Source organism: Armigeres subalbatus, unplaced genomic scaffold, assembly GCF_024139115.2.
Source record: "Armigeres subalbatus isolate Guangzhou_Male unplaced genomic scaffold, GZ_Asu_2 Contig465, whole genome shotgun sequence".
Taxonomy (NCBI): domain Eukaryota; kingdom Metazoa; phylum Arthropoda; class Insecta; order Diptera; family Culicidae; genus Armigeres; species Armigeres subalbatus.
This window is the reverse complement of record NW_026943222.1, coordinates 235,827-248,538: the sequence shown is the minus strand read 5'-3', so window position 1 is coordinate 248,538 and position 12,712 is coordinate 235,827. Positions and strand designations below refer to the sequence as shown.

The 12,712-nt window shown below is 41.6% G+C and overlaps 1 protein-coding gene across 1 annotated transcript in view; it reads right to left on the bottom strand.

The window, feature by feature from the left end:
- LOC134204224 (FERM domain-containing protein 8-like) overlaps positions 1-12,712 on the bottom strand; it is a 56,399-nt gene that overhangs the window by 6,832 nt on the left and 36,855 nt on the right. The window contains exons 2-6 of the mRNA XM_062679053.1: positions 11,907-12,253; positions 11,684-11,845; positions 11,427-11,615; positions 11,229-11,358; positions 10,900-11,161 (exon numbers count right to left, since the gene is read on the bottom strand). Of these exons, the coding sequence (XP_062535037.1) occupies positions 10,900-11,161; positions 11,229-11,358; positions 11,427-11,615; positions 11,684-11,845; positions 11,907-12,253 (1,090 nt within the window). The remainder of the gene's footprint in view (positions 1-10,899; positions 11,162-11,228; positions 11,359-11,426; positions 11,616-11,683; positions 11,846-11,906; positions 12,254-12,712) is intronic.

Here is a 12,712-nt window from a genome sequence, read left to right as displayed (position 1 = left end):
TGTGCTTGGAAAGGTATGCGTCTGGAATCTCTCAACATTTCTTAAAAACGGTGGAAATATATGTGTGTTAATATTATTTTAAGCTTTATTGCTGTACATAAAACGAATTTTAGAAAGTAATTTTTGGTGACTCGTTGTTCCATGTACGGAAATGTGCCAGATCAGATTTTCATGGCGGTTTTTTCGAGGGTTTTTTTATTATAAAATGAAATCGATTGTAAACAAAATAAATAAAGAAAAGTCATGTTTTATACCGAAGTTGTATTTTATTTTATAATTATTACTGAAAACATCAAACATTTATAAATATTTTTTAATTTTTTTTTTTAAATGAAAAAGTATTGAAGCGTTCGGTAGTTCCTTTTTCGAATTACCGAACTGTACGGTACATTTCGACAGATCATCACAAAATTAAAAATTACCGAACGAACTGTAAATGTTTCGTTTACCGAACAAATTACCGAACGTTCAGCTGTTGAAAGTTCGGTAAAAAATTACCGTACACTGTAAAATATTTTAAGTGTGTACATTGAAAAACGATATACTTTTGTAAACAATGTAAAATACCTGTTATTATTTCTCCTGTCAATGTCTGAATTTATTTTTATAATGATGAAAAATGAAAAAAAATAACCGTTTCGTAAAAAAAAAGTCTTGATCCGACCGCAAGCTATGCACACTTTTTCTGTAAAGAAGTATGACTTTCACTGTTTGACAGCTCAATCTAGTTTACCGAAGTACTGTAATGCAGACTTTGTTTTGCAGTTTGTTCGGTATTTATTTTACCGTATACGGCAACAACTATGTTTTACCATACGAACTGCTGGTTTCAATACCGAATTCTGTCAAATAATTTCTAAATTGCAGTTTGATCGGTAAAATTTTACCGAAATACGGTAGAATGATTTATTTTAACCGAACTTACGGTAAGTTTTGATGTTTACCGAAGTTTTTCGTCAAAAACTTTACCGAACAGCGAAATATATTTTAAGTGTGTAGATTCATCAGAAAATATTTGTTTTATTTTCAGTTATACGTCTTTACAATTAATATCAGCAATCGAATTTAACTTTCTACCGTTGAATGGCTATAGACACTACCGAATAACACGGCGAATAAATTGGCAAAACATACTTTTGCATATAAACGATAAAGACGGATCCATAAAAAACTGGAAAACGATCCATAAACAACATCTGAATGTTCCTTAAAATGCTACCATAAATCCATAAAATAGTTAATAAGATTCCATAAAGAATAATTTTTCGATCCATAACTAAGCTAAAATTTAGCAACTAATTGGGAAATATGTTCCATTAACATGGTCAAGAAAAACAATACAATTCTTGCTATTTTCCCATGAAAATATGACAAATGATCCATAAAAACTTATATTTTGATCCATAAAATTCCTTCAAATTTGCGCATTTTTTTTATCGTGATGATGATCCATAATTTCAGTAATATGATCCATAATTTTAGTCATATGATCCATAATTCTGGCCATTTGATCCATAACTTTGTTAAAATGATCCATAGTTTTGGTGATATGATCCATAAGTTTTGATAAATGATCCATAGATTTTATAAAATGTGTGGATCAATTAATATAGTTTCATTGGCCTTCTTTCCAAGAATTATGGATCACATTATCAAAATTATGGATCATATGACCAAAATTATGGATCATATGGCTGAAATTATGGATCATCATCAGAATAAAAATTGCGCAAATTTGAAATTTTATGGATCAATTCATAGTTTTTATGGATCATTTTTCAAAGTTTTATGGATCATAAAAATATTCTTTATGGAATCTCTCGAAATATTTTATGGATTTATGGTAGCATGGAACATTCAGATGTTATTCGTTTTTCATTCTTTTATGGATCGTTTTTCCACATTGAACGGTGCAAAGTAAGGGCTGCCGAATAAATTGTCTGCAGCAACCACTGTCGACGGCCATCACTGATGCTTTTGGGATCGATAACAACGCAATCGTCGCCATTTGATTGTACGTCTCTTCAAAGAAAACACAGTTAAAACCAATTCTGCCGTTTCAAATGGGGGCTCTGAGAAGAACTGATTTATGCTTCTTGAGACCTTGTTGAGCATTTACAACTACTAACAGCAACCAACCGATTGTCCGAATCTTGCGAGAATAATTTACTTTTTATATCAGATTTTTCTTAATCCACTATTATATTCAACAGCAAGTTTAATATTGAGAGAAGTTTTCACCACATTACTAAGCACAGACTGTCGAAAATTGGATGGCGTCGTACTTGGGGTCTGTTCAAATATTACGCAACGCAGTAGGGGGTGGGGGGTTGTTTAATTTTTGTTACGATTTGTTACGCAAAATGTAGGGGGTGGTGGTCCTTTAAGATTTTGTTACGCGTAACAAATTAATTGCATAGAGAAAAAATATTTAAAATTTAAAAAAATATTTGTTATCTTTAAAACAGCATACAATATACAATACATGATAATTTATTGTATCGTGTTTCAAATGTTACCAAAAACAAGACTTTTTTCATAAAACTGTTTTTGTTATGCGTTACGCATAGGGGTGGGGGTAGTTCTGAAATTTGTTACAGATTGTTACGAGGGGGAGGGGGGTTTTTAAAAACAACGTTTTTCGCGTTACGTAATATTTGAACAGACCCTTGACTTCTGTGCCGGCCGTCGCACACTGGTTCAAAAGCCCCCAAAACGTGCGTTTTTCAGTTTTCGACCTGAAAACTACATTTTAGAATCATGATGTCTTCAGAAGAGTTGAAGGATATTTCTTGGGCTTTCTTTTGATAAGAAAACATCAGGGCGGTGTGAAATGAAAAAATACGCAGATGTACAAAAGCAGTGGTTGCCCTCTGTAATGTTATAAAGAATATGAATTGGAACATCTTTTCTGAAGAGACCATTTTGGAATAACGGCTTTGTAACGAGTTAGAGCACGTTTTGTATGAATGACCCCCAAAAATCATATTTTGAGCATAACTTTTTAGAAAATGATTTAAGCAGTATGGTTTGTTCTAGAAAATTGTGCATAATGACAAAAAAAAGTTATTGAGAAATCTTAAGGAAAAATAGTCGATTTTCACATCAAAACACCATGAAAAGCGGCAAGAGGCGGCAAGCCAATTCGGTTTTAAGCTACCGAATGCACAATGTTTTGTGTTGTTCTGCCGTGTTCCACTATTATTTTGAATCAACTTAAAAAAGTCCTTAATGTATGTTTGTCAGAACAATCGTGACGTACAGTAATTGTAGCAAAGTAACAATCTCCATGAAGACGAAACAGCCACATTTAAGACGACTGATTGTCATTTGTCAAGATTGTAACCAAGCAAAAAATAACTAATCAAGCTAACCACTTTTTAATTGTTTACGTAACAATTGGGTTGTTTAGGGGTAAGGTACACTGGGGGAAGTGGAAAAAGGGGGTAAGTGTAAAAATCGATTCGAAAAATTTCAATTGTACAGACTTTACAGTTTTTACCACACCATAACATTGTGCAAAAATATACTTTAATGTTCACACTAATATTATGTTAAAATCTGTGTTATTATTTATTTATTTATTCAGACTAAGGCCGAAGTGGCCTGTGCGGTATATAAGAGTCTTCTCCATTCGGCTCGGTCCATGGCTACACGTCGCCAACCACGCAGTCTACGGAGGGTCCGCAAGTCATCTTCCACCTGATCGATCCACCTTGCCTGCTGCGCACCTCGCCTTCTTGTGCCCGTCGGATCGTTGTCGAGAACCATTTTCACCGGGTTACTATCCGACATTCCGGCTACGTGCCCGGCCCATCGCAGGCGTCCGATTTTCGCGGTGTGAACGATGGATGGTTCTCCCAGCAGCTGATGCAACTCGTGGCTCATTCGCCTCCTCCACGTACCGTCCGCCATCTGCACCCCACCATAGATGGTACGCAGCACTTTCCTTTCGAAAACTCCAAGTGCGCGTTGGTCCTCCACGAGCATCGTCCGAGTCTCGTGTACGTAGAGAACTACCGGTCTAATAAGCGTTTTGTAGATAGTCAGTTTGGTACGGTGGCGAACTCTATTCGATCGGAGCGTCTTGCGGAGTCCAAAGTACGTACGATTTCCAGCCACTATGCGTCTCCGAATTTCTCTGCTGGTATCATTTTCGGCAGTCACCAGTGAGCCCAAGTACACAAATTCTTCTACCACCTCGATTTCGTCACCACCGATGCAAACTCGCGGTGGGTGGCTCACATTGTCTTGTCTTGAACCTCTTCCTATCATGTACTTTGTCTTCGACGTGTTGATGACTAGTCCGATCCGCTTGGCTTCTCTCTTCAGTCTGATATAGGCTTCCTCCATCTTCTCAAAGTTACGTGCCATAATATCTATGTCGTCGGCGAAGCCAAATAGCTGGACGGACTTATTGAAAATTGTACCACTCGTGTTAATCCCTGCTCTTCGTATTACCCCTTCCAAAGCGATGTTGAATAGCAGACACGAAAGACCATCACCTTGCCGTAACCCTCTGCGCGTTTCGAAGGGACTCGAGAATGCCCCTGAAACTCGAACTACGCACATCACCCGATCCATCGTCGCTTTGATCAACCGTGTCAGTTTATCCGGAAATCCGTGTTCGTGCATTAGCTGCCATAGCTGGTCTCGATCGATTGTATCATATGCGGCTTTGAAGTCGATGAATAGATGATGTGTGGGCACGTTGTATTCGCGACATTTCTGCAGTACTTGGCGAATGGCGAACACCTGGTCTGTGGTGGAGCGTTCGCCCATAAAACCCGCCTGGTACTGCCCCACGAACTCCCTTGCAATTGGTGCTAGTCGACGGCATAAAATTTGGGAGAGTACCTTGTAGGCGGCATTCAGCAATGTGATTGCGCGGTAGTTGCTACAATCCAGTTTATCGCCCTTTTTGTAGATGGGACACACGACACCTTCCATCCACTCCTGCGGAAAATCTCCTCCTCCCAAATCTTGGTAATGACCCAGTGCAGCGCTCTAGCCAGTGCCTCGCCACCGTGTTTAAATAGCTCTCCTAGTAGTTGGTCAACCCCAGGGGCTTTGTTGTTTTTCAGCCGACCAATCTCCTCCTGGATTTCCTTGAGATCCGGAGCCGGTAGAATTATGTCCTGCGCGCGGTCTCCAAGGTCCATCACCATACCGCCATCTTCGTCTGCCACATCGCCATTCAAGTGTTCTTCGTAGTGCTGCCGCCACCTTTGGATCACCTCACGCTCGTTGGTAAGAAGGTTCCCGTTTATGTCCTTACACATATCAGGCTGTGGCACGTGGCCCTTACGTGAACGGTTCAACTTCTCATAGAACTTTTGTGTGTTATTAGCGCGGTACAGTTGCTCCGTCTCTTCACGGTCTCGATCTTCCTGCTGGCGCTTTTTCCTCCGGAAAATCGAGTTTTGTCTGTTCCGCGCCCGTTTATATCGTGCCTCGTTCGCCCTCGTGCGGTGTTGCAGCAATTTCGCCCATGCTGCATTCTTCTCTTCTACTAACTGCTCACATTCGCCGTCATACCAGTCGTTTCTCTGATCCGGGGGCACCGTGCCAAGTGCAGCGGTTGCGGTGCTACCAATGGCGGATCGAATATCTCTCCAGCCATCTTCAAGAGACGCTGCGACTAGCTGCTTTTCCGTTGGGAGTGCCACTTCCAGCTGCTGCGCGTATTCTTGGGCTAGTCTACCGTCTTGTAGCCGCCCAACGTTAAGCCGCGGCGTCCGACTTCGACGCGTGTTGTACACCTTCGAGAGTTTTGATCTGTGTTATACATACACTAAAACAGTTCACGCTGGAGCTGTTTTTTAGGTTTCGTGAGAAGTTAATTTTTGCATTCATATAATTAATTCTTACTTGTTCCTTTTTATTGTGATTTTGCACCACAGGTGACCATTATAATACAATTAAACTAATCACATTCAGTTTGTAGTGGTTTGTACGATGAAAGCAGATAATTAATTTGCGTTTCAAATTTATATGAGACTAAAAATTTGTTCTTATGCTGCATGGGCCAACTTTCATTCTATGAATGTTAGTGTCATTCTATCGATTGAAATGGTTTATTGTTTGCTATACAAAAATGTGAATAAAAGGTTTACAAACAAAATAAAAATATGTTGGAGATCAGAAAAGCATGCTTTTTATTTACAATGTTATGAAAACTCATATGTGAATATGTACGTTATGTGGAAGATATTGATTTGGAAAATGTATTGGAGGTAACCACTTTCCCTTCGATGGGACTCGAACCCATGACCCTACAGTACGCTAGACTGGTGCTTTAACCAACTAAGCTACGAAGGACCTCCGTCGGCCTTCGCAACCTAGAGGCTACTGAACGAGCTCGAGATTCCCAAATTGGACGCATAGTCAAATCACTCGCAATCCATTTCTCAAGCCAATACTTCCACATGTGTATAGTACACGTCCACATTAGAGGAGCGTGAGTATTTAGAATGTCTGGCGGCTATACACAAGTATTGCGCCTATAAGTGCCAGGACCGGTTTATGCGCCTCAATATTTACATATCCGCTGACAATTGTTGCGGATGACCACTCAATGCTTTACCACGATTTGCTTACTGTTGTACACTTAAGCACAGAGAACAGACATGGAGGCTCAAACAAAATTTCTGGCAAAACATGTGTAAACAAATAAACCGAACCTCAACACCATCGACGTCGACATTGCAACTCACAATCTCATTTTGACAACACGATGGCGCTGGTATGCTCTTGCATGCATAACGACACTAGCGCACAGTGGAATTTTTTGATGACGCTAGCGCTGATTCTGCACGGGATAACGGCGACTTTCCAAAGTTATTCCAAAATGAACAGAAAAAGTTATCACAACATAGCGAGTGCAGCTTCAACGTCTGTTCTCTGTGACTTAAGTACTGCTGATGAAGGCCACGCGATGATGATTCTGCAGCAACACGCCTACGAGCACCACAACGCGCTGGACGTAACAGACTCCGACGACTGCCATTGATGCCGATGCAGGGAACGCTGCCTCCAAGGAATCGCAAACAATAGAGATCGCGTGCGCGGGAAAGCTGCTTTCTTGTATTCAATATAGTGAGCCCGATGCCCAGCCCCTTTATTAATGTTTTATGTGCACTCATGACGAATAACAAAGAGGCGGAGCTAATGAGCTTATTTCATTAGATACAAGAAAGCAGCTTTCCCGTGCGCGCGAGCCACTTTGTTTAAGATTTCGCAGAGAGCGGTCCAACGTAATTCCAGCATCGCAACCGGCAACCAGTTAGTTCGAGATTCTTTGGAGAGCAGTCCCAGTATCGACATCAGTGGTGTTTGCTCGTGTAATTGGCGGATGCTGCAGATCCGGCTTGATGTAAATAAGCGTGTGGCCGTCGTCAACCACATCATCAAGATTTCGAAATTCATCCAACATTGGTGGCCGTCAGCGGTGGTTGCTGTAGAAATCTCGTCGTCGGTGGGAGCAGTACTAAAGCGAAATTTTCGCGCATACTGATAGTGAATGGCGCACTTAATCGGTCCCTTTTCAGGACCAAAGAAGAAGGTTTTGTTTCTTGTATTGGAAATTGTCGCAAAAGTAAAATTTTCTCTCAATGTTTTGTAGCAAGTAAGCGGCGAATCATTGAGTGGCTGTGGTCGGGTTACAGCAGAATTGTGCAAGTGTAATTTTCTCTCTCTGGTTTCCATCAAAATCGCAAACGCGCGCGGGAGAGCAGGTTTTTGATTTGACATGAGACGACGTCTTCGCCGGTAGCAGTCCAAGTAACATCTGTGATGGTCATCGGTGGTGTTTGAAAAAAATATTTATGCTGAGAACAGATTAGGATAATTTTTGGTTGAAATTCGCGATTGTATCATGTATACAACCTAATATTCATATGAATCATTTGTTTGAGAAACTGCATAAGTACATTTCACAATATTTCGAGAAAACAACAAAAAACTGTTTTTGAACAAATTTGCACCGAATCTTTCGATTTCTTCGATACAGATCAATAGTTTTTGGCAAAACTCAACATCCTGGGGCACTTTCAGTGCAAAAAATGTAAGCTGTACTCCACAATTGCTCTTCAAAGTACGTGGATATATGTAGTTTCTCAAACAAACGAAAAAAAATTCATACATTCCTGAACAAAAAATTTTTTTTCGTTTTTTTTTGCCAGAATACGTATTTTTGGACGAGGATTCAGAATATATAAAAATCTCATTTTGGCCAAAAATGTTGTTTCGTCCAGGGTGGGACGACCCTACGTTGTGTTTCACTTCTATTGGGATTCCGACGACGAGTAACAACAACTGCTTGATGACTTTTACTATTGATTTATTACCTCCGAGAGGCAGCGTGCCAGCTCGAAGGTTACGTTAACGATACTGTACATCACATGGTTTGAGGAGTCGCCTTTTATAGGCGACTCTTAGTACGGCAGAACAATTATATAATAATGTTACAACTATTGGGGACGTGTGCACAAACATTCAAATTTAAATTCTATTTGGACTTACACAGCGCGCCACTGCTATGCACATAACGCAAGCAGTTGGCGCGAGAACAGTGAATAACAAAAGTGACACAAAATAAAAGGCGCACACACGCTGCACTGTTAGGCTTCAACAGCAGCTACGACGATGAGCACAGTTCGTGATCGAACATACTGCCCCCCAAAACGAACGTTTTCTGATTCCTTTTTGCGGTCGGCTCGGGCTGCTGTTGTTGATCGTTCTATTGCTAATGTAGTTTCTGATAGTGCAATCAATTTGTGCACACGCTTGCTTTGGCTGATGCAGGGCGGTTACCGGATATTGATGGATGTGGTGATCGGTAACGCAGACGGTCCGATGATGAATTGAACAATTTGCAGATGCGGCGCTACGGCCAACGGAATTCGATGCGATGATCCGATGATGATGTTGGCGAGGTTGTGATTCAGCGCTACGGCCAACGGAATTGGACGTGGTCCACGAAAATGACGCAAGGGTCAAAATGGCGCTACGGCCGGATGGGTTGACGCTAACGGTCCGAGGAAAAACTTGACGCAGTGGTCCGGAATGGCGCTACGGCCGGGAAGGTGACGCAGTGGTCCGGAATGGCGCTACGGCCGGGAAGGTGACGCAGATGGTCCAAAATGGCGCTACGGCCGGGTAGGTTGACGCTGACGGTCCGAAATGGCGCTGCGGCCGGGAATGACGCTGACGGTCCGAAAACAGCCCTGTGGCTGTGGTGACAGTATCGTGATGATATTCCTCCGTCGAATCGATGTGCACACTGGCTGGAAGGTGGCAGTCCGGTTCGATCGCTACTAGTCCACACTGAATAGCGAGGGATGAAGTGAACGGATGTTGCTTCCTGTCCGACGGGTTGGAGTGCAATTCATCAGCGGTTGCTTGTAGTCGTCCAGAAATCCTCCAAGTGCCATCCTGGTCACGGCACCAATGTTTCGTCCAGGGTGGGACGACCCTACGTTGTGTTTCACTTCTATTGGGATTCCGACGACGAGTAACAACAACTGCTTGATGACTTTTACTATTGATTTATTACCTCCGAGAGGCAGCGTGCCAGCTCGGAGGTTACGTTAACGATACTGTACATCACATGGTTTGAGGAGTCGCCTTTTATAGGCGACTCTTAGTACGGCAGGACAATTATATAATAATGTTACAACTATTGGGGACGTATGCACAAACATTCAAATTTAAATTCTAATTGGACTTACACAGCGCGCCACTGCTATGCACATAACGCAAGCAGTTGGCGCGAGAACAGTGAATAACAAAAGTGACACAAAATAAAAGGCGCACACACGCTGCACTGTTAGGCTTCAACAGCAGCTACGACGATGAGCACAGTTCGTGATCGAACAGCAGTTTCTCAAACAAACGGTTCATATATGATATAACGATTCTCATTGCACTAAGAGGTTGTACTTGTACGTGTCTTGTACACATAGATGGCGTAGAACTAGGGTAACGGTACCAATAGTGGAGGTATTAGTAGATCCATGAAAGAAAATATTTTTAAAAAAATGATAATTATGGGAAATTTACAGTTTTAATATCTTAGTCAATAGACAAACTAATAAATTTGCTAACAACAATGAGATAGATGTCATTTAACATCAACAATTACCAAATATTGCTTGCACCACTATGGGTACACTATTCCTTTAGTGGCGGTAAAAAATAATTTTGGTTCCCATAGTGGTGCTATCCATTGGTTTCTTATGAGACTCGCCACTATTGGTACAGTTGCACCACTATAGGTGCAAGGGAGTCAATTTTGTTAAGGAAAATCATTGTTTTTAATAGTTTTCAAAGCGAAATCTTAAGATAAGTTGCATTTAACAGAATATTTAAAGCACGGCGCATCAACTGAAACCATCGTAATGCATATAAATATGATAAATCTCGGTAAAACCCCATTACCACCACTATTGGTGCTACCTCCACTAAGGGTACGGTTACCCTACCAAGCACACCTGAATGTGAGCATTCTCACAGAACTTGAGGTTTCCTAATCCAGGAAGCCCTTGAAATGATTATTTGGATGAAGAACAACAATGTCTTGCGGGTTGTTCAACTTCCAGAAGTGCTACTAAAACATGGTGACAAGCCATTACTGCCGCTAACCGCAAATCGAGCACATCTGTATATAGAGGCCCATATACAGATGTGCTCGACTTGCGGTTAGCGGCAGTAAAGCTATTCACCATTATTTTTGTTTACATTCGGTGGTTTGAACGAAAGTAGCGCAACGAGAAAATGATTCGTACGAATCGGATTCTTTAGAAAATAACCGAAATCTTTACGAGTGTGGTGAACACAAGATTTTGAATTGAATGAGTAGACGATTTGATATGAAACAAATCTCAAGCAAACACTAACCTTCATACTGGTTTTCTCCGGCAGGGATGTCACCCTCGCCGCTTTCTTTCCGCCGCTTGGCCTGATCGGTGAAGTGGGATATTAAGGCGTCTATCATGGCAGCTTGGCGGGTGAAGATTTGCATAAGTTTGGTGGCGGCAATTCCGTTTTCCACGGCGGCGAACTGCAGAAATATACACTGCATACATTCCGGATCGCTCACGTTGCTGGGCTTTGCGTAATCCCACGAAAGTTCTTCGTATTTCAAACCTAGCAACAATGTCTACAACAGCAGAAGGAATACAACGTTTACAAAAGTAGGATAGATGTAGAGTATAAATGTCACTTACGCATTCGATGTGGTCTATCACGAAGATGCCCCGTTCGTTTACTGCTATCAGTACGGGTAGATCCTTTTGTTGCATCAAACTCGACAGGCCTCTCACGGGTTGTTCCACTTGCCCGTGAAAATATGCAGCACTGCAGGAAATAATCAAAATGTTTCAAAAAGACCTAAGTAAAGATGCCATCCATTGCGTATGACTCACCCGTAGAATGGTAACGCCCAACAGAATTCCAAGTACTTCCGCATCAGCTTCTTAGTGGTGGCTGTTGTTGGTACCCGTTTGAATTGCTCTAGCAGTCTTACCTCAGCCGACGATCGCCGGCTGATTGGAAGCCACGACCAACTGGAACTTTTAGCAACATGCGCCGGTAGGAAACGGAATTGATTTTCTCTGTTGAAAACGATTACAATGAACAATTAATGTGGTTGATGAAGGTTATCAAGAATAATTTATCATACCTAAAATAGCTAGTCGAATGAGTGTGGGAATTGTACGGCCCTAGTTCTATCCTCGCCTGGATTCCTCCCAACATTATCGAATGCGACGACTCCATCACGTACCGACCCAGCAAAACGTTATGCCGGGCTTCCTCGTATAACAGCTCCAGTATCCGGGGATCCCTTCAAAAAGTAAAATGGATAACATTAATTTAAACTCAGCTGTTTGACATATGCTACGCACTTGATTTTTTCCTCATCCTTCCGCGAAAAGAACACATTCCGCCTCAGAGTGGTCATCGGTTCATCGGACAACTTCTCCAGCTCATTCCCGTGGCTGTGCTTATCCAACAGTTTGGACCACGCTACTCTGACGGCGTAGGGCCGATGGTGTGGCTTCAGCTGCACCTCCAGCAGTGGACTGGTCATCCATAGACCGAACACACTCTGCGCCAACAGCTTATTGGTTATTCCTAGTTCTTCACAGCCGAGTGCCGCGGCCAACATCACCTGGGCCGGGCATTGTGCGGTTCCCTCTATCTCCATATGTACAGCTATGCGGGACATCAGATACACTACCGTTGGTATCACCTGAAAATAAATGAAACAAAAGGTTTAATAACTGTTCATTTGTACAATAGAACCATCCATAGATATAATAATCAAGATGTTGGGGTCAATGCAAATTAGTACTCACTTTATGGTGGTCTAATTTTGAACCGTTTTCAATTCGAAAATTTGTTGTTTATTTTCATCTCGTGAATTACAAAAATTCAAATAATGGTTCAATATAGGAAAATCTTTGCATCGCAGGACCACCTATTTTAGATCATATATTAGGCTGTTACAAATGTTTAATTAACTTTTTGTCCTACTGGTCTCCGATCGATACTTCGTTCAGTTACGTATTGCTCACGGTGTCATATGTTTGGCTAGGCCAGGGTTTTGAGAAAAAGTGTTTACATATTGCTATTTTTCCTCATATTTTCCATCGAAATCGTCTTTGCTCGAACTATTGAAAGTTAAATTTTTGGAAAAACACCTCCTGGA